This window comes from Trachurus trachurus (assembly GCF_905171665.1).
Source record: "Trachurus trachurus genome assembly, chromosome: 1".
Taxonomy (NCBI): domain Eukaryota; kingdom Metazoa; phylum Chordata; class Actinopteri; order Carangiformes; family Carangidae; genus Trachurus; species Trachurus trachurus.
Window position 1 is genome coordinate 10,229,791 of NC_139891.1, and position 23,172 is coordinate 10,252,962.

Here is a 23,172-nt window from a genome sequence, read left to right on the forward strand (position 1 = left end):
ATAATTATGCTCTGTTTATGCTCTGATGTATTTAAGACCCAAGAGTAGTTCTGGGTTAGCTGTTCAGAGCCTGTAAAGCCAAATATGTTCACCCATGTCCAAAACAAGATCTCTATTGCTAAAGAAGAAAATCCCACAAAAAGATATTCAAACGTTAGGTACAACCTAATGGTTCTTATTGTAAACATTTTATTTTCGACAATTAAAGGGACAAGGAGTTTTGGAAAAGCGAAGCGTTTTCACACTACATTTATGAGCCTCCGCGCGCACCGTGAAATTCTTTGACCGGCGCAAGACAGACTCGTGTTTTCATTCATCAAGAATTAAAGTCAGAGGTTCGAAGACGATCAGATACCGTCATAGTTCCGACCATAAACGGCGATTCGGCGGCGTTATTCTCATGACTCGCCGCAAAACCGAAAGTAAGGAAATGCTGGTCGGCTCGCCCAGCATTTCCGCCACCACTAATAATAACAAAATAACGATAGAGACAAAACAATATATTTATCGAAAATGGGCCCATTAACAAGTGTGGGTAATGTAGATTCATCCACATTAATATGAGACTTTTTTATTGTCACTGAATTTTTCGTTCTGCCAATGGAGAAACTCCTTGTTGTCCATTTAAAGCAGAAGTAAGTGATATATTTGTGTTAATATAAGTCTTAAATAGTTATATCTTCCGACAGCAATCACTTACATAGAGTGTTTGGACCGAAACACGGGTCTGTCAGTCACTCTGCTCTGCTCTGAGCCGAGGAGAAAACATTTATCGTATCCTACAGTTTTTATCCAATGAGGAGAGAGAACAGCATGCAGGGCTGTGTGTGCAGCCAAGTGACGCCGTGAATGTGGTGACGTAGGGACGAAGGTTGTTATGGTGCGTTCAAGGAAACTCGTAACTCGTGTTTTTCCGACCTGTGAAGTCGTACCAGTTCGATCTGGTGCGAGTTCACGGGTCGGAAGTTACGAGTGGCCGTTATAGTGACTTTCACAGGTAAAACAGGTCGGAATAACACGAGTGGGTTGCCTGGAACGCTACAAAATCGTAAGTTGTGACTTGAAGCTGTAATTTACGGTTTCAAAAGCCTGCCTGGAACGCAGCATTAGCCAAAACGACCGGATCGCTTACTTCTGCTTTAAGTAAATTTGTTGTTAATCAGTGCTCACATTTTAAACTGGACATCTGGCCTTAAAGCAGAAGTAAGCGATCCGGTCGTTTTGGCTAACTTCTTGTCAGCCGATGGAGTTAGCAGTCCCCGCCCTCGTCCCTACGTCACCACATTCACGAGCATCCCTTGGCTGCACACACAGAGAGGACCGCCCCTTTATGCCGTTCTCTCTCCTCATTGGATAAAGGTTGTAGGATACAAGGAACGTTTTCTCCTCGGCTTACAGCAGAGCAGAGTGACTGACAGACCCGTGTTTCGGACCAAACACTCTATATGATTGCTGTCGGAAGATATAACTATTTAAGACTTATATTAACACAAACATTCCGCTTACTTCTGCTGTAAGATGACCATCACCACAGTTGTTATGATGACCACATTGTTCTGAGTAATTTAGCATTATTAACACTGTGCCTGGTGCTACATTCAAGGTTGCATTACAAAAGCAGACACTAGCAGGCAAAGCAACAGTGACAATGACAGAGTTGAGGCAGGTGGGCCACCTGAACGAACAATTGATTGGTAGCATTTTCCCACATTGCCAACTTTATCCACAGCTACAAACTCAACAATCTGAGAGCAGCAGGAGGCATTGTATTTCGCCTGGACACCAGGAACACTCAGAGATGTGTATGAGAGGGTTCCATCACCCTGTTGCAGCGAGATTCTCTCAATCCCAGTGCCGTTTCCATCAGTAAGGTTGGCCGAGAGCTCCCACTGGAAAGGTCCACACTGAGACACATCGTGAGGGCAATCATCAGCCAGCACACTCACCACTTCACACAAAGGAGGAACAAAATCTGTAATCTGGAAAGAGAACAGAAAAAAGCAAAGGGATACATCTAGGGATCATCAAGGGAACTTTAGTTATGTATGATACTTGTATAACTTGGAATGTCCAAAAACTTTATTTCACTCCTTCCAGCAGTGTGTAGGATGTAACTGGTTACCTTTGTAACAACAGACATTCTCAGAACAACGTAATTGGTGTCGGCGCCACTGGACGACTTGGCTTCCAAAGTCAGAGTGACATCAGTGCCTGATGGTGTGTTGGCAGGTGGCGTAATGGTCAATGAATTATTAGAATATAATCCGGTTGTCAGGGTGATGCTGTCAAGAGAACAGAACAAATTACCCTTCTTAGTAACAGTAACTGTGTACAATTCACAAATTTGATTAGATTGAAAATTGAAAGCGTGCAGTATCTGTAATAGCCTACAACCTTTATTCCAAATGAGTTCCAAATTTACTCCACTCAGGTTATACAGCCCAACACACTGGATGGGGTTCAAATTTTACCCACTGTGGGTTCAACATAGCATACTGAGTACCCATGGGCAGTGGAGGATGAGGCATGGGCCCCTGGGCTATTCTTTCTGTGGACCCCCTTATCATGCTCTCCCAGAAAAAAAAAGAAGTAATTTTGTGCCATGTTTAACAGTGCATGAGAAATATTAGGCAAACATGTCCTCCACACACACTCCAGGTACACTAGCACACATTTACAGCCTTCAGTTGTAATAAAGGTAATACAGAAAGGCATTCAAAGAGCATCTGCTCTGTGAGAGGTAGTATTTTCCCACACCAGACACGCTAATTCAGGCCGAGTTCTGGTCTGGGATCACTCCAGTCGGCTTCTTCTTTTTTTTTTTTTTTGCCGTGTTCGGGTCGGATTAGGGCCAAAAATATAGGCTAGACAAAGGACTCGGATTCGGTCGGGTCTGAGCTTCAACCGTGGTTCAGACCATGTCGGATTTCAATTTTCAACCCTGTTGAGACCTCTCCTTCATGGATTTTATTTATTTATTTTTAATTTCTGATCAATAAGAGAAGAGTTTGTTAGTGCATGGCATTTGTTTACAACTTTGGACCGTTTGGAACTGCTACTGTGTGTAAATACAAGTGGCCCCCAAAACAGAATGCAACAATTGTATCGGTTTGGTTGCTGAATCGGAACAAAGCAGTTGTGAATATTATTTTTAGTTGCTTCTCACCTTTCTGGGTATTTCATGGGGAAGTTTCTGTCATTTCTAGCACTGATTTGGTACTGACCACCAGAGCCCTGGGTCATTACACTAAAGGGGAGCCTGAATTCCTGTCCTGGCTCCACACTGTGGTCCACCACAGCCTGAAGAGAAATTGGAAGAAAGAACAAGGGAAAGAAAAAGGTGAAGAAGAGAAATGTTTTTCTTATACTTCAAAAAGACAATGCTGAAAATCTTCATTATATTCCCTTATGTAGATACAGACCTGGATATTCACTTTGGAGACTGACATCTGGGTGGTAGACTGCCTCTGAAATTCAGTGTTTGACACTTTGTCTGTTCCTTTCAGAATGACAACAAACTCTCCTTCAGGGACCGTGTCAACAGTCACCAGAAAAGATCCCCTACCCATGTCAGTCACTGTGCTATTGCTCATAGTTTCAGGACCAGATACAGCCACGAGGCCAAAGCTTCCAACAGTCATTGAGGACGGACCTCTACTTCCCATTACTCTGACCCTCAAGGAAGCTGGCTGGCCTGGGTTTCCAGAGAAGAGAAGAAAAGTAGGGACAGGAATGAGTGTAAAATTCATTCAAAGATCATCTCTTGCATGGGCCATGCACAATTACTTAAATATGTTGTTGTATGCAAAACCAATCAATACTATACAGGCACTGTCACTGCCTGATTTGCGTCGCTGCCCAATTTGGGTATCGGCAAGTTTGCTCATGCATGAACGGGCCGCCATCTTGGACAGCTGCGTACGGCAACTCCACTTGGACAAACTTCATTAGGGCTCTGCCCGATTTGCGTACGTCTGCTTAAAGTTCTGTAAATTTAAAATACTGAGAAAGTTTTTTGTTTTTTTTAAAGCAATAGTCTGTTTAACTGTTACACAAATTAGGCAGGGATGCAAATCGGACAGTGACAGGCATCATCCCTCACATAACAGTGCTGACATCATCCTATTCACAGTCAGAACACATCTACTAACCGCAGTGTGTTTTCTCAAATCTGAGTGGCCGCCCTGTTTACCGCAGAGATTTTGTGTGGGGTCATGTGACTGCTTGGCTCTGTCTGATTGGTGAAACATAGTCAAACGTTGTTGTGGTTACATTTAATTGGTGAAACGCAGTCATGTGACAGCGCCTCTGTTGGAAGTATCTTCGTCAAAACAAACAAACAGACTGTGCATTGGATCGATAAAAATTAGTAGCAAGTAGCAAGCGGAATGTTGCTCAATGTAAAAGTACCACTTCTTCACAGAAGTACTCAAGTAAAAGTAAAAATGTATGGAATGTATGCTGCATTAAAACTACTCTTACAAGTACCGTTTTCCAAAAAGTTACTCAAGTAAATGTAACAGAGAAAATGTAGCGCGTTTACTACCCACCTCTGCTAACTTGGATGTTTAACATTCTGAAATGAAATATTGTGTAAACAGCAAAGCAAAATTTGGAGGACATGTCCAGAAAATATCAAATGTAGCCTACATCTGACCTGAAACACTGAAACTGATTATTATAGTACCTGCTTTTGGACGCCCACTAATCACTGCAAATCCTGGGTGAGGTCCCTTGAAGCTTTCCACAAAGTCATAGATAAATGTAATGGTACTCTGACCTGGAAACACAAGCACACACTGATATTGTGACTGTAGAGAGAATAAATGTGCAGTTTGTACAGATCAAGCCAAGGACAAGAGGATGCAATGTCAACAGCTTGTTTGAACAGGAAGTTCCTGTCTAATTAATACATGTACAGTGTCTGACCTGTGACTTTAAGAGTGAATGGTTGGGTGGACTTAATGTTGATCTTCCACATTCCTGTCTGCTTGTCAGCATTGAGACGAATTCTTCTCAGGTTGCCCACTGTCTGAATGGTTCCCAGTTTACCAGTGGCCTCAGTGTTGCTCTGGCTCACACCTGGATGTTTTTAACCATGTATTATTCATCATAAAGAGACAAGAGTCTATGTATAAGAAAGATGGAAAGACTTAAACACATTTTTAAAACATTGCTTCGAGACTGGACTGCTACCTGCAGGGTTGGTCAGTGTGAAAGTAATGGATGTTCCTGTGATGTATATGGTGACATTGTGAAGAGATTCATCCAGCACAAAGGAGAAGGTCTCCTCCTTCCCAGGGTTCCTTGCTCGCTGAAGAACTGTAACCTAATGCAGTGAAGGTCGGGGTTAGAGAGCAAGAGAAGAACACTTTTGATTCTTCAAACTGGTCCAACCACCAAACACCTGCTGAGTCTTACCAGAGCTGAGGTAGAGGTGTCAAGGATGACGTCTGTTGCCTGAGGCAGCTGTGCCTTGGTCACCTGGATGGCCTGGCCTCCAGAGGCCAGAGCCAGATCCTTGTAGTCATCAAAGCTAGCTCTTTGGAGGGAACGACGACGCCTTGCTGTGGGATCGGTTATGAAGAATGACACCTGTGGAAATTAGTTTGATCTGTTAAAGTTATATATACATAAACAAATTGAGTGGACATAGATAATCACTGGTGTTGATCAGTATTTACAATTGACTTGGTGCTCCTGATGAGAGCAAAAATGGTGTCTTTGAGGGCGATGTCTTTGGCTGTGGCATCAGTGAAAACAAAGATGTGGGAGGAGCCTGGGGCACCAGTGAGAGCCAGCTGTGGAAACAAGGATCACCATGGTCTTTAATCAACCATAAAAATATCTCAACAACCATTCCACTTACAATATGACAGTATCATACTGGTTTACCTGAAGTCCTGACAGACTCATCTCAGGTGCATCTCCCCCTCCATTTGCTTTGAGTTTAGAGATTTCTGTTTTCATCTTGTCAGGGGCTGTTGTCCTGGTCATTGGACCAAATTCTACATAAACAAACAAAAAAAAAACGTTTTTCTCACTTTTAATTCTACAGAACCACTGTGACTGTGTGCAGTAAATTCACAGTAACACAATTTGCCTTATATATTTTAGAATGTATTTACAATAGGCTACAGTGAAACAACTCTGCTGTGGAGAATTAAATATATGGAAGGAAAGAGAAATGCCGCACACACAAGTGTAAGAAATTCATTTGACAACGTACTGGCCGAAACGTTGTCAAATAAATTTCCAAATCCTTGTTTCCAAAGTGCTAGTTTTGATGACTACAAGGATTTGGCCCAGGCCTCTGGAGGCCAGGCCATCCAGGTGACCAAGGCACAGCTGCCCCAGGCAACAGACGTCATCCTTGACACCTCTACCTCAGCTCTGGTAAGACTTGGAGCTGAGTGTGCACCATTTATCTTTCCTTCCTTACATATTCCATCACCAACACCTCTACAAGAACTATGGTGTGCATTTGTTTCTCATCTCAACGAGAATTAATAACATGCTATGGCATTATTCAACTGTCAAAGTACTAATGATTTCCTATACATGACTGGTAGTACAATGGTTCATACCGGGGTCATTGAAGGGCACCAGGATGTACTCAGAGGGCTCATCTTGTGTTCCTTTTTTGCTGTCAATTATTTCGTAAACAACACTCCTGGCTTCAACAATGTCATCAGACATACTGCCAGTGGTGTCAATAACAAAGCACACAACAGATGAGCGAGCAATACCCATCATTCTGGGAGAGAAAAAAAAGAACTGTTACTTGACCCCATCAATTTTCAGACACAGCAAGTCCAGTACAGCAAGTAGGTATTTTTCCCATCTGGCCGTCATACCTCAGAAAGTCATTGTTACCAGCAGCTGAGCGGATGTCCTCCAGTAGCTGTAGACTTGCAGCGGTGGCTGCAGTCACAGCAGCATCATGGAAAGCCGAATTGTCAGAGCGACGCTCATCTTTGCTGATGCCACCACGAGGAATCTCTGAGCTAGTCAGGTCAGTCTCACCTCCATGGCTGCATTTACCTGGCAGAGGACAGAGGGGGCAGCTCAAACTGGGTCATTTTTTAAATTAGATTATATTTGCACCTTTTGATTTACAAAAAAAAATTGTGTAAATTAACATGATTTGAGATGGAAAATGCTGATATCAAATAATTATTTAAAGCAGAAGTAAGCGATCCGGTCGTTTTGGCTAATGCTGCGTTCCAGGCAGGCTTTTGAAACCGTAAGTTACGGCTTCAAGTCACGACTTACGACTTTGTAGCGTTCCAGGCAACCCGTAACTCGCGTTTCTCCGACCTGTTGCCTGTGAAAGTGCACTATAACGGCCACTCGTAACTTCCGACCCGTGAACTCATACCAGATCGAACTGGTACGACTTCACAGGTCGGAAAAACACGAGTTACGGGTTGCCTTGAACGCACCATAACTTCTTGTCAGCCGATGGAGTTAGCAGCCCCCGCACTCGTCATGGATCTATTCCTACGTCACCACATTCACGCGCATCCCTTGGCTGCACACACAGCCCTTCATGCCGTTCTCTCTCCTCATTGGATAAAACTTGTAGGATACAAGGAAAGTTTTCTCCTCGGCTTACAGCAGAGCAGAGTGACTGTGAGACCCGTGTTTCAGACCAAACACTCTATGTAAGTGATTGCCGTCGGAAGATATAACTATTTAAAGCAGAAGTAAGCGATCCGGTCGTTTTGGCTAATGCTGCGTTCCAGGTAGGCTTTTGAAACCGTAAATTACAGCTTCAAGTCACAACTTACGACTTTGTAGCGTTTCAGGCAACCCACTTTTTTTTAGACTTTTATTTATTTGCACATAAAAAATAAAACAAAACATTTACTTATCTCTCTTACTAGTAAGAAAGATATGAAAAATAAATGTGCAGGTGAGGTCTGAAACCTGAAAGGCTTATAACATGACCTCACCTTGATCTAACACATAATTGAAGCACAGTCAAGAAATAATAATCGCATACCTTGTGCAAGGTATAGATAGAAAATAAAATTAAAAAAGAAAGGAAGGAAAAAGATGAAAAAGAACAGGGAATATGTTGGTAGTAAAAATAAAAGTAGTAGTGATGATAACAGCACTAAATAAATAAATAAACAAAAACTTTGGTGCATTGCTTTGTAAATGAAGATACTGATTTGCAAGATATTAATATCAAATATGGTTGAGATTTTCAATTTGGCAAATAGTGGGGAGGATGGAGCTCTGAAATTTGAGTTTGTGGCGGTTCTAACGAAGCGTTTCTGAAGTAGATGGAGCTTATGGAGATTGGTAGGATAGGTGTTAGCCCAGACAAGATTGCAGTATGTTAGATATGGATATATTAAACTGTAGTATAATGTAAGTAAGGTGGATCTGTTGAGGAATGAACTGATTTTTCTAATGATTCCTACAGATTTTGATACTTTTTTTGCAACACAATCAATTCGTTCTTTCCAGTTACATTGTTCATCCACTGTGACACCTAGAAAGCGAGCAGAGGATACTCTATTGATTTCAATTCCCTCGATTAAGAGCTTTGCTTCTTTCGGATCACACTTTTTTCTACCTGAAAATAGGATAAAATTCGTTTTTTTAATATTTATGGATAGTTTATTTAATTTGAACCATTTGGAAAAGGCTAGGAGGCCAGTGTTGGCCTCATTTATTAGAGTTTTAAAGTGCTTGCTGGAAAGAACAAAGTTTGTATCATCCGCAAATAAGATGGGAAAAATGGTATTTGATACTGATGCTAGGTCATTGATATAAAGTAAAAATAGTAAAGGGCCAAGTACTGAGCCTTGGGCCACACCACATGTCAACGTAGCAATGTTGGACTTACAATTGTTTACATATACATATTGTTGTCTGTCAGTAATATAACTTTTTAACCATAGGAAGACATTACCCTGAAAACCATATCTGTGTAGCTTTGACAATAGTATGGCGTGGTTGACCGTATCAAAAGCTTTTGACAGGTCAAGGAAGATTCCTATAGCATATTCATTGTTATCCAATGCTGTAGAAATCTTATCAACAAGATCTAATAGAGCCATGTATGCAGAGTGATTTTTACGGAAGCCATATTGATGGTTGTATAGTATATTATTTGTATTTATATGGTGCAAAATCCTTTTGTAGACTAATTTTTCAAGGATTTTTGACAAACAGGGTAATATTGAAATTGGGCGATAGTTAGTGAATGTACTTGGGTCGTCTGACTTGAAAACAGGGATGACTTTTGCTACTTTGAGATCATTCGGTACTACACCTGTTTCTAAAGATAAGGAGAATATAAATGTTAATGGATTTATAATAATGGTTTTGATCTCTTTCACAAGAGTTGTTCTAACTTCATCATGTCCTGCAGCAGTTGGTTTCATCTTGTCAATTAAATCTTGGATCTCGCTGCTCTTAGGACGATCAAAATGCTCAAAAGGGGGAAAACAACCATCAATATGGTCCAGGGGGCTACCACCTGGGTTTTTAATTTTTTTAGCAAGAGAGGCACCTACATTTACAAAGAAATCATTGAACTTACAGGCAATCTCAAGTGGATCAGTAAATGTTTTCCCACTGTCAGAGAAGTATGTTGGAAATTTTGCCATAGAGCACTTGTGTTTTTCCGACCTGTTTTACCTGTGAAAGTGCACTATAACGGCCACTCGTAACTTTCGACCCGTGAACTCGTACCAGATTGAACTGGTATGACTTCACAGGTCGGAAAAACACGAGTTACGAGTTTCCTTGAACGCACCATAACAGTCCTCGTCCCTACGTCGCCACATTCACGGCGTCCCTTGGCTGCACACACAGCCCTGCATGCCGTTCTCTCTCCTCATTGGATAAAAACTGTAGGATACGATAAATGTTTTCTCCTCGGCTCAGAGCAGAGCAGAGTGACTGAGAGACCTGTGTTTCGGTCCAAACACTCTATGTAAGTGATTGCTGTCGGAAGATATAACTATTTAAGACTTATATTAACACAAATATATCACTTACTTCTGCTTTAAGACTTATATTAACACAAAAATTCAGCTTACTTCTGTTTTAAGTCCACATGCAGTCTTACACACATCAGTAATCTAATGATATAAAATATATTTCTTTAACCTGCTTGACACTACAGAAAGTCACTTACTGCATAAGTTGATCGTATTTCTTCTGTTGGTTTTTCAAGTAATGCAAATCCCATAAAATGTTGACTAACATGGATAATCATATATTTGTAGCAGTTTAAAAAAGACAATATGTTTTTTTATTTTAAATGGGAAATGTTAAATTGGAAATTGATGTTAAATGGGAAACTACTTTAAGTGTTTTTACCATATACACTGAGTCTTACAGCAATGGTGGTGGAAACAACTTTCATGGTCTCACACTATGCCATGATGTCATCAAATGGCATCATTGTTATTGTTAATTGAGAGACCCATAGTAGCAGAGGTTACACAGTTTACATACAAATATGGCCCTGTTTGTTACTGATACCTTTAGGTTTGGCAGGAGAGAAGATACTCATGTAGCCTGATGTGAGCTTCTTCTCTTTCAGGATGTTGGGGAGGATGGGATTGGGACATGTTCCACTGGCACAGTCACTGCAGGTGGGAGTGTCGAAATCTACACAATCAAAGTGTGAACATGATACAGGATGAACAGTGCATTTTGACTCACAAGTCTTTCATAACTTCTCATTTGCTGTTCGGAGTACATCTGACATTATAGATTCATTCAATATATTCAAGGTTCATTGAATCTTTGAATATATTGAATGTCTAGACATTATGCTCAGACACACACACACCAGCCAGGTTTTCCAGTGGTAGAGATTGGTGAATGAGGTTGATATATGGCTGAGTGTATCCCAGCTCCACCCAGTTACTGTGGCTGTAGAAATCCTGAAAACACATGGAAACACACACAGATCTATTTAGTCTCTATTTTCACTTATTAACTCATCACTAATTGCTTTCTCATATTTCATCTTTCCCTCTATGTGCCTAGTTGCGCTCTCACCTGTAGAGTATGAAGGACTCTGCCCAGTGTTTCTCTGGCAGCCTGGAAGTTCTCCTTACGAATGTTAGCCTTAATGGCTACCATCCCCTGTGTGATTAGGCTACGTCCCTGGAGGAACTCCTCTGAGTTGAAGTGGTGTGGAGCACTGACAGAATTTTCACAAGTATTTAATATATAACTTAATGAGTGTATGGCCAAATATCTGCTTTTTAATAACTGTTGTTTAGTCTTTTTCCCACCTGTTGACAAAGTCACGATCCACCAGTCCATTCTGAGTGTAGATTTCTTGAAGAGCAGAGTGAAATTTGGCACCTGACACCTCTCCTGTAGCTGTGGGTCCCAGACAGGCCTGCACCAACTCCTCAGGAGATGAACCCTGTGGACAGATAAAAACAGTTTTCATTGAGAATAATCGCATATGGAAATGGCAAAACAGCCCATGGAACCTGGTATTGCTGTTGTACAAAAAGTCTCCACTACTTTTGGAGCACTAACTTCCTTTGGCATCAAGTCCAGTCACAGGGGAGAACAGCTATCCTAACAAAATCCCTCTCATTGTTTCAGTAGCAGTAGTTTGATAAGTTGATTTTGAATTAAATTATTTGCTCTTCTTCTTGTTAGCATACTCTACAGCTAAGTCATGAAGTTTCATGTTTTTTTAATTAAAGGAGCTGTATGTAAGAAATGTACAGGAAGTAATCATAAAAAACCTCAATATGTAACGAGACTAAGGATTCACATTAATTTGAAATACTGATCTCACTGACAACAATAATATTCATATTTAAAAATTGTATTTGCAGCCTGCAAATCATGTTTATGTTTTGGTTGCCAGTTAGGCAACAGGCTACCATTGTGCTGCAGCTACAGCTGGGAGATAAAGTGATCTCCAATTGATTGATTGATTGATAAAACTCAATTTCGACTATTGGTTTTGGTCTTATTTTCTTGATATCACACGGGAGAAATAAGCTGCCTGTCACTTGGCCGCCTGATACACCGCGTCATGGCGTGTTTGAACTGCAGCAGCTGCAGCTGCAGCTATAGGGAACAATTACGAAGTGAAAGTTGGAAAAGAGGTTTTACCATCAAACCTACCATGGGTATGAACTCATGACCAGCTTTCTTAGCCACTGCCCGACATGTCTCAGTCACTTTCTGCAGCAGAGCTGTTTCAGTAATGCTGTCATGACACACCCCAGCCCCGTTTGGGATGAAGGCCACGGTGGGTCCGGCAAACAAGGCCAAGCCCAGCAGTGCCAACCCAGTCACTGAAGTCATGATGAATCTACTGGGGAGGAAATTACACATTATTAATTATCAGGAACATCACTGTTCATCTTTTTTTCAATTCAGCTGGTTAATTGTTTTGTGCACGAAAACAGTCAAAAATCATTTTTAATGGTGTCAGTCTGTTTTAGGGTAAATAATATGTAGGAAGGAAATGCTCAGGATCAAACTCATACATGACAATTTTCACAAAATGTAGAATATGAAAACGAGGAGATAAGAGAAAACTGGCTAAATACAGCACGGACTGATTTTTTGACATTTGTTGAATTCTGATGAATATCCAGGTGAGAACGAGATTTTCTTTTTTAAACCCAGTCAAACTCCAAAACAAATACATTATTGAGGGCTTTTGTTGTCCTTTTTACAGGTGGGGTGTTAAGTGCAAAAACTAAAAACAAAATGTATGAAAACTTGTCTGTCTAATAGTTCTAAGGGAAACTTCAACTGGAATATTTTCACTTACACCAAATGTATATCACACATATGGCACTGTAAACAATTTCATATCACATGAATCCAGAAAAAAATTGAAATTGAACAATTCTTTATTTATTGGTATGTAAGCTTTTTGTAATCATTGTTGTAATGTTTCATTTGCAATCCAAATATGAATGAACTGCATTATTTTTATTTATTTTTTTCCTATGCCAAATTACAAATTTTCGTTCAAGTTACCTGTCATGAAGATACATTGCCTGTTACTACCAATAGCAAAAAACCTGGTGTCAAGTGGTTGATATGTAATCTAATAAATAAATAACTTTCCATTGAAGGTACATGCTATCTTATTGTTGCTGACAAAATGGGATCATGATAACAGGGGGAAACTGTTATATTGCAGCCACTGATAACATTTTTATACCGTATGTAGGAAAACAGATTTGAGAGATTTGCGATAATGGCCAATTCATCCAGTTGGAGGGCATAAAACTTGCAATACCTTTGTACCCTACTGGGGAAGTGTTTTAGGTATTGTTCACCAGCAGATGGCAGCACAGATGTGTGTAACCCTGAGGCAAAGCTGTTTTCTTTTTTACACATTTCCCTGTTGTTGCCCTCGTTGGTTGAAATCAGAAAGTTTTGGGTGAATGACACAGATTATGACTGTGTAGAAATATGTCTGGCCATACACAGACAGCACTTTAGTAATGTAGTGTTTCATCATGGAAATTACAGGGAAGCCTGAGGTGTCAGGGGGACGAGTTCATACGAGTCTGGCCTTGGCATGGTGATGCAAGATAAAAGGATGTCACACGTATCACATTTCAGTAACTGCATATTTTCTTGTTATTTTACACAGTTCACAGTACACAGTTACACAAAAAGAAACCTTTTTCATATGATATTTCCTTTGCCCTGTCTGAATGAGAATATGAGTCAAATTTGCTTCCATCTTCACACTTGCACTCACTGATCATAATTCTAAGCAATTAGGGGTGAGCACAAGGAAGTATGTCAATGTGTGTCTGTATGGGGGTGTGGCCGTGGCAGGGATTCAGTAGGTGTCTCCATGACAGCTGTAAAGAGTGGCAGAACTGGAGAGATGAGTGCCTGTGACAAGACGGAGCGAGCAGAAACGGGAATTTATGAATTATTTGTGACTTTTCATTCTCCTCTGTGTGTGCAACATAACATCTAGGTGAGTGTCACTTGAACTAGTGAATTAACCAATTTTACAGCATCCTGATCATTGAACGTGATTACGATCACATTATCTATGACCATCTATAGATATCTCAGTATGCTATCTGATGTTATGGATATTTGCTCTTGTTGTAGGCCTACTTTTTTCACATTTTTTTCTATTTTATTTATATGACATTTAAACATTAACAACAGTAACTTTGGACTTAAGTCACAGTGTGTGGGTTACATACTTCCAAAAGGTGCTAGCAGGGTTAGTTTTGTATTTCTACCCTGTTCTTAAGAAATGATTTTGATACGAGATACTGTCTCTTCTCCTATCACATCATGATTTCTAGGAATTCAGAGTAAAATTTGTTGTGACAAAGAACTCTAATACTGTTTAAATAATTGTTGTTTCATAATTTGGTTATGGACGTTTAATTTCACTTCTACAATAAATCCTACATTCATTAAGGTTTTATTGTTTTATTTTTCTCTGTTGAGTTGCTTTATGGAGATGTTGATTGTGTTTTATGGTCTGTGTGGAGTTTTATACTAGGAGGGATTTTCAATATTGTTTACCCTCCATTCTAAAATAGGTAGATGAAATAATTAGCTATGTAGGCCTATAATTTATACAGGAGCACACAAATCTGCTGTGTATTAAATGTCAAAAGCACAAAAACAGCAGAACAGCTACAACTGAGTAAACTAACTGAGTAAACAACATGAATTCCTACATCAAGTGCAATGCTACAAAACTATGTACATCTGGTTTGGCACTTAAGTCAGCCCACTGAGTTCCCACACAGCCCAGAGTTCATGAAATGTAACCTAAAAAGGGAAGTAATGATTAAAAAGCACTGCTTGTTTTGACCAGCAGTTGTGACCTTTAATCCTTCAGGCCACTGTTTCCCTTATCTCTCTGTTTATCATATTGTTTATATTCAAAATCTGAGTTTTAAATTAAAGGGTGCTGACACACAAGGCATTCACCTGTCACTGTTTACTCAAAAATAACCTGTGATAAATTAGGCTACTATGCAGTTTGTACTTTAATTGGGAACAGTCAAGCTAACACCGTGTATTGATACTGGATTAGATACTGTGTTCATGAGTAGACGCTTCCCTGTGTTTATCTCATCCCGGCAGTAGGTTAAAGTGACCTGAATGAATGCAAGAATACAATGGTAACATTTAATTTAAGGACACAAATGGACCAAATGGTAGATGTTCCACATGACAGCAGCTTGCATTTCACTCTGAAGCATATCAAAACGATAACGCAGTTTTATGCAATTATATCATCCAACACCAGAGTACAACAAAAAAATTACATTAATAATTACTTCCGTCAGTGGATGGGTGAAGTTTTATTGACTGAGATACCCACCAACGTATCTCATTCTTTATTGCTGTGAGTCTTGAAATAAGACCGCCATGTTTTTTTTACCTTCTCAGGCAACAGGTCTTACAGCAGTAAAAACAGTGCAACAGTCAGTTGCTCCAAGTATGCAGCCCAGCAAGTCTGCCTTCACAATTCTGGCAGCTTACCAGCTACAGTGGCACTGGCTGCAAAGCTTACTGTAAATTGAATTAATGCTAATGACCAGGCCTTCTTAGTTGGTTTCTGACTTTTGGTTTTTCTAAACACTTTTCTTGTTGCTGAGTTTTTAAGGTTGTTGTTGTTTTAATTCTCATAATTATCAGCTTAATTGGCTTAACCAAAGTTTTCTTTGCAGTTTCTTTGGCAGCATAGCAGATTTGCAAATGACTGTTAAATGACCTACATGACTATGATGCTTTTCTCCTTTAGTCACAGTGCGTACAAAGTGGTGATTTGTCCGCTGTCTACAGGCTGCAACTTGTCATATCACCATCATCAGCAGCAATGCCAGGAGACACTGTCTTTGTTATTTCTTTCATCTTTAGCCAATAAGCTTCCCTAAGAAGAGACTTGAGAGCATCAGTGTTCTGTTGAGATCTCTGTTACAACTGCTACAACTTTTCTTTTTGGTTGTTTTTTTCAGAGCACCAATGTTGAACGCGACCAGAGGAGAGCTCCTCTGTCCCCTGCTACAGGACATGCAGAGTCACAACAACAGCAAAGACGTCAACTGGGGAGTAGTTTGCCTCCATGGTCTGTTCTCCTGCCTGGGGATTTTGGAGAATGCCTTAATCCTCTGGGTCATTGGCTTCCGCCTGAAGCAGCGCACTGTGGCCTCTGTCTGGGTGCTCAACCTGGCCATGTCTGACTTCCTAGCCACCCTGACACTCCCTTTTTTCACCACATACCTTTACCACTCCAGTAGCTGGGAGCTTGGGAACCCACTCTGCAAAATACAAGCTTCCATCTTCTTTTTAAACATGTTTGTGTCAGCTTTCCTGCTGGCAGCTATTTCACTGGACCGCTTTCTTCTTGTGGTTAAGCCAGTGTGGTGCCAGAACCATCGATCAGTGGCAGGAGCGTGGAAGGTGTGTGCACTGGGTTGGCTATGGGCAGCGATTAATACCTTACCTTACACTCTGTTCCGTTCAGTTACTAAGAAACAGGATGGAGGGAATCTGTGCTATCACAATTTTGCCTTGATTTTATCCTCTCAAGCCACTCTGGAGAGGGATTGCAAAGTAAGGCATGCAGCCACGGCTGTCTCCAAGTTGCTGCTAGCATTCCTCTTTCCCCTGGTGGTGATTGCTGGGAGCTACATCAAAATAGGTCTCACACTGAGGAAAAGAAGCATGAAGAGGAAGCAGAGCACCATCAGACAAACTGATACACTGATCGTGTCAAACAAAGACAGAGGATCAGAAACTGCGACCACTAAAACCACTAAAACCACAAAGTCTCTGGCTTCCTATCCATCTTTAACAAATCATAGCAATGTGGGCCAGCTGTCCCAGAGCTTCATCAAAATGGTGACATTTGTGATAACGGCATTTGTAATTTGCTGGGCTCCTTATCACATCTTCTGCATGATTGAAGTGTCGGCTCAGTACTGGAAAAAAAATCTAAATTTAGTGGAGATCAGCCTTCCACTAGCTACAACCATTGCATTCTTGAATCCAGTGCTGAACCCCATTCTGTACGCCTTTAGCTGTCCACACTTCTGCGTGAGAATAAGGCAGAGTTTAGGATCAGTTTTTGCTACACTGGTAGAAGAGGACGGGGCGTTAATGATGGGCCCAGGAAAGAATAAAAGAGCTCATATTAGAAGGAGAAACAGTCGAGATGGGACCACACCTGGGTCACCAAAGAGTCCATTATCACCCAGTAGATTACGTGACATCCAGCCACCTTCCCCATCCGAAGACCTTGAGGATTCTCACATTCAGAAAACTGAACTTGAATCAAAAAATGAGGTGGATCATAAATGAGGTCGTTCTGGATTTTCAACTTCATGCTTAAGAGTTCTTATGCTCTCGGCTACACACATATGGAGTCATAGACTAACTCACAGGAAGGCCTTAGACTTACTGCATTAGATAAGATATGTGGCTTCACACAATATCTGGGACAGGAAAAAGTTGTATGCATTGATACAATCTAGCTTTATTGGTGGTATAGCTTTAAGCATTGCAAAGTAATTTTTGTACACACTTTCAGAAGATCACTTTCTTCTTTCTGTTTTTTCAAATTCTAAACAACATTATGTTTACCATACTATATGATCTGCTTCCTTTATTTTCAAGTGAAATTCTGTGTAGTGTGGCAACTTATGGCTCTCTAAATGTATATGACTGAAATGTTTTTGAATAAAACATCAGAAAGGAAAATCTTATGCAAACGCTGATGGAAGGATACAAGTACACAGTGCTAATTGTTAACACACCATAAACTGTGAGGACAACCACTACTGGAAACTGAGGGCTTGTCCCCTGCAATAGCTGGCCACCAGAGAGCAGTATAGCACTGACTGCATACGCAGATGTGAAACTACATGGTAGGGTTGTGTTTTTCAGGCTGTAATCTAGGACCACTTTAAATCTGAATTGCTGGATGTCTGGCTACCTTTCTGAGTGATTGGATTTGGTCATATCTGATATCAAATTTGAATGACTGTCTCATTACTCAATTGGACAAACACACAGACACGCAGGCACGTCTGGGCTCGGTAGTACTGCCAGCCTCAGCAATGTGAGATTACCATGGACATAGTTGTAATTTGGAGAGAATATTAGAGAGAGAAGATCCAGGGCATAAAGATACTGCAGTATTAAACAGGTCAGACTGAGTTTCACTTTTCCTCTCAACCATTCAGCCCTAATACATGTCTTTCTCTATCCGTTCATTGCAGTTCATTTCTATGCAATTGGGAGAATCTAAAGGAAACATTAATCCTGCAAGAAAACTACAAAGACCTAAAGGGATAGTTCAATATTTTGGCAAATTGGCCCATTGCCATAATCCCTGTAGTTTGGGGGTTTAGTTTGTTACACTTAATTGTCAGAGCAGGTTATTTTTAGAACGGCAGAGCAGAGCCACAAGCTACTCAATGCTACGCTACGGAGGCTCATGGAATTTCTTGGTTTCCCTCATCAAACACACAATCCAACAACTCCAAAACGCTCTCGTGGACAAGTTGTGACCTGCACATTCACCACGCTCTGAGATAATAACGGAATGTTACGAGCCAGATGAGAAGAGGCCAACACACAAGGCAGCTGGTCCAAAAAAATACAACTTGGCTTGCAGGAGGTAGGAGAGAACATGTTGGTACAGGTAGTGTTAGTGATACATCGTGCATAAGTGACCCTACATGGATAGGTGGCATAGAAAATTAATGTCTCTCAATGTGTGATGCATTTTTTGCCATGCCACATCAATTTTAGCAGTTGCCCTTTGCACTAAATATTTAAAATGAGTAAGGCAACAGATTAAAGAGAGGTTTGTGACTCTTGCTTTAGAAGCAATGCAGTGGAGAAAAGTGTAAGGTACATAACTGTATAACTTTAGTAAATGTGTAATGGAGTGTTTTAAAACTGTTGTAATGTTTTTTTACTAGTGCTGAAAAAGGCTCGAATAAAGCTTTAGATCATCTATAACTGTGTTAGTTGTCTTAGTTATGAATCCCTTGATCTGTAGCTGTGGTTAGAGTATGAATCTTTTATAAATAGGTTGGGTGTTGTACTTACCCCTGGATTTCCAACAACAGATGCTTTGGCTCTAACTCGTGAGGGAATCCGGATAGATAAGATGTTGTTTTCTGTTGAAAAGTGGATGGGGATGGTTTCAAGAGCTGCCACGCCTTCAACTCTTTAACTCTTTCTTTTCATATAATCAACCTGACGGCAAGAAACTCTTTTATATGTCAGTGTTGATAAGAATGCTTTCCTGTTTTGTTACCGCACATTTAAACACATGAGAATTTGCTGCTCTGATAGCTCTAAAAGGAAGTGGGTGTGAGGAAGTTAGTATCTTACCACACATCTGGTTTGCCTAAGCTCTGCACTTCGACAGAACTTCATAAAAGTGCACATACTGATTACTCAAGAATCAGTAGATGTGGGCACATATGAATTGCACATTCCACAGTTTGATTCTCTACTGAGGACATTTGTATTGTATAGCCTGTGTATTTGTATTATATATATATATATATATATATATATATATATATATATATATATATATATATATATATATATATATATATATATATATTGAGGGTGGGCAGTGGACGTATGAAATATTTCTGTTGCCAAACTTGGTTTGGTGGTTGGGACTGCTGTATTACATCAAGGAGGTTCTGGGTTCAATCAACAGTCATGTCATGTCCGGGCATATTTGCGCACATTAAAGGGACAACGAGGAGTTTTGGAAAAGCGAAGCGTTTTCACACTACATTTACGTATGAGCCTCCGCGCGCACCGTAAAATTATTTTGACCGGCGCAAGACAGACTCATGTTTTCATTCATCAAGAATTAAAGTCAGAGGTTCAAAGAGGTTCACATACCGTCGTAGTTCCGACCATAAACGGCGATTCAGCTGCGTTATTCTCATGACTCGTTGCGAAACCGAAAGTAAAAAACGCTGGTCGGCTCGACCAGCATCTCCGCCACCACTAATAATAACAAAATAACGATAGAGACAGAACGATATATTTATCGAAAATGGGCCCATTAACAAGTGTGGGTAGCGGAGATTCATCCACATTAACGTGAGACTTTTTTAGAACCGAATAGAAACTCCTCGTTGTCCCTTTAATTATGTTTTTGATTAAAATCCTCTCGCTACTATGTCAGCAGAATGCTTATTTTATTATGTGTGTGTCGGGGCCCCCCCTTCAGTCTCCACTACAATGGATCAGTCCATCTTACTGCGCATGTGCAGAACAGATCCAGGAAGAGAGCAGCAAAACGAAAACAAACGGCGCGAAGTGGCGACTGGCGAGAGAAGAAGAGGAGAGTAGAGAAGAGAAGAGAAAAGTAAAGAAAAGAACAAGATGAAAAGAAGCTGTCCCAGCGGTGCTGAAGAGGAGAAAGAAGTAGTGATGGGCAGATGAAGCTTTAGCCTCACAGCTAAATGGTTCACAAAAAGGTTCATTTCTCGAGGCCTCATGTGCACTCAACCCCCCCTGCTGGTCAAAGACTGTTTAACAGCCAGATATGTTGTAACAGTGAAGCCATAGGAATGACTACAAGTAAAAGACAAAAATTGATCCTAATAAATGCATTTCATGTATTGTTCATATATTCACTCATTTCACACACTTCTATTCTGTTTGTTTCAGTGTTTTAACAAAGTAAGTGGCAGTGGAAGTGCTTGTAAACATGAAGAGGGCAATGAAAGTGCTTGTAAACATGAAGAGGGCAATGAAAGTGCTTGTGCAACTTCAGGGGTTTATCCATTTTTATTTAAGAACAAGATTTGTTCAACTGTGCTTGGTTTAAGGCGATTTCTTCTTTTTGAAACAATTTCTCCTGCTTTGGAGAACACCCTTTCGCAGGGTACAGATGAGGCAGGGGTGCAGAGGAAATAAATAGCAAGCTTGTAGAGGTTTGGATAAATTAGGCGTTGCCTCTCCCAGTACTTAAGGGGGTCCTCCGTCCTCAGAATGTTGGGTTCCGCCAGGTATAACTCTGTACCTCCACTGTAGCATCTGCAACCACATTGTGGCTGCGCTGTGTCTCCTGCACTGTGGCATCAAGGTACTGCCACAGTCTGTTTCCTGAGGAGCATAAACACATTGTGTTAGAGTCATAATTAATTAAGACTGACCTTAAACCAAAGGAAATATTATTACCTGGTCTTTCAGTTCCAGAACCACGTGAGGATGTTGATGCTGTTGCTGCAGCTTCTTAGTAGGAGCCCTAGGAGGGGTGCACGTGCACCCCCCTTATTTTTTTTTCTAGTCTGGATTTTTTGCATCCTTGGAACCTCTAAAATAGAGATTTGGATGATCCCCAGAACAAAACCTGTCCAAAATGTGTTTTTTGTAACGTTTTAGTACCCCTATGATACCTGTGGAATTGTTGCCAGGAATGGCAGTCAGACTGTTTAGTTTAGTTTAGTTTATTTAGATCCCCATTAGCTTTTGCCACGCAGCAGCTATTCTTCCTGGGGTCTTTTCATCATAATAAATGACAAATACAAACCATTAACACATAAAATACATTAATACATAAAACAAAAAAATACATACAGAAAACACCTACTCAATACAAAAAAAAAAAAAAAACTGTCTTTCAAAGACTGTAGTAGCACGCTCAAATTTTGAGCGAGCCCAAAGATAGAGATATCAATTTATTCGGGACAACCTCAGGTTTCCAGTGTGACCAAGTTTGTCATGCTACCTTGTCAGGAAGTGAGCTAAAAACCTAATGATTTAAAGTCAGATGAAAATTTTGTGAGGGAAAAACAGCCATCAACATGTTTTCAAATGGTCCCTTGACCTGTCACCTAAATGTATGTGAATGGAAATGGGTTATATGGGTACCTACAGGCCTCCCCTATCCAGACATACCTAATTTGTGTGAATCTAATGCAGTTTTGGGGGAGAACCATGCAGTAATTTGCATGCAGTAGCCTACAAATATGTCATTTCCGCCTATATACAAAATGGTGTATTTGACTAGCACACTGGGGGTTCATAAACAGTCACAGAATTGCATGAATTGGGTATGACTGGATAGCTGAGATGCTTGTGCATCCAATCCGCCTATTCAATTGTGATTTTAGTCCATTAAGTAGTGTATTGGCACAAATGGTGCTTATTGCTTATCATGAGCAATAATTCAATCACTCTTTGAAATGAACATTGGAGGATTTATTCACATGTGCTAAACCGTAATTTCACCAAATGTACCCATTTAGTAACTATGTATGAAATGCAATAACTTATGGTCATAGGAGCAAGAAATATTGCAAACATTAACTACTGTAGGAACCAGGGACATGTCCCCTATAGAATTCCTCTAGAGGAAGCTTGATTTTAGTAGTTCTCTTCATCATCATACATTTTTTTTTCCATCTGTTGTTCTTTCTCTTCTTCGCTATCTGCCTCCTGTGTGAGTATGTCAACCAGAGATGGAGGCATTATGGGTCTAGCAGTCCACACTACTCCACACTACTCCACAGTACTCCGTAATACTCCACAGTACTCCATCTTCATTCTTTTCCCATCCCTGGTGAAAATCATTTTGTAATGTATACATGTTATTGTGATACATAAAAAACACAGTTAACAATATAATATTATTTACCAGATCTAGGTCATTTAGGATGTTAATGCCTCCATCTCTGGTTGACATACTCACACAGGAGGCAGATAGCGAAGAAGAGGAAGAACAACAAGATGAGACCATTGAAGCAGAGACTTTTGATGATAAAGAGGAATACTAAAATCAAGCTTCTTCTGCAAGAGGAATTATGTATGGGACATGTCCTTGGTTCCTACAGTAGTTCATGTTTGCAATTTTTCTTCCTCCTATACCATTAGTTATTGCATTTCATACATGAGCTCTTGAGGATATTATTGTGTTAAGTTACTGTGTGTTTAGAGTAATGACTGTTCAGGGGAAGGAACTGTTCATGATTTGTCCTGGACCTGATGGACCTGTACCTGCTCCCAGAGGGCAGCATGCTGAACCGGTGATGGTTTGGATGGAAGTGATCACTGAGAATTTCTGTAGCTCTGGAGAGGCAGCGGGAGCTAGCAATATAGTCTAGGGAGGGAAGTGGACAGCTGATCACTTCTTCTGCAGACCTTATCACT

General features: G+C 40.5%; 2 protein-coding genes across 2 annotated transcripts; one reads left to right on the forward strand and one right to left on the reverse strand.

Moving 5' to 3' along the window:
* Positions 1-1,598: 1,598 nt before the first annotated feature.
* On the reverse strand, positions 1,599-19,307 carry LOC310994527 (von Willebrand factor A domain-containing protein 7-like; the record flags this gene model as incomplete). The annotated part of the gene is made up of 18 exons (XM_083983251.1): positions 19,090-19,307; positions 12,136-12,325; positions 11,277-11,413; positions 11,038-11,182; positions 10,826-10,919; positions 10,513-10,641; positions 6,858-7,044; positions 6,588-6,757; positions 5,896-6,008; positions 5,685-5,801; positions 5,422-5,595; positions 5,197-5,329; positions 4,930-5,082; positions 4,688-4,780; positions 3,423-3,694; positions 3,167-3,300; positions 2,123-2,282; positions 1,599-1,979 (listed from the first exon to the last, which is right to left on the reverse strand). Exons 2-18 carry the CDS (start codon positions 12,316-12,318, stop codon positions 1,599-1,601), a joined length of 2,775 nt encoding a protein of 924 aa, XP_083839377.1. The 5' UTR covers positions 12,319-12,325; positions 19,090-19,307.
* LOC310993915 (prostaglandin D2 receptor 2-like) lies at positions 15,994-17,331 on the forward strand (the record flags this gene model as incomplete). The annotated part of the gene is made up of 1 exon (XM_083982393.1): positions 15,994-17,331. One exon carries the CDS (start codon positions 15,994-15,996, stop codon positions 17,329-17,331), a length of 1,338 nt encoding a protein of 445 aa, XP_083838519.1.
* Positions 19,308-23,172: the final 3,865 nt, after the last annotated feature.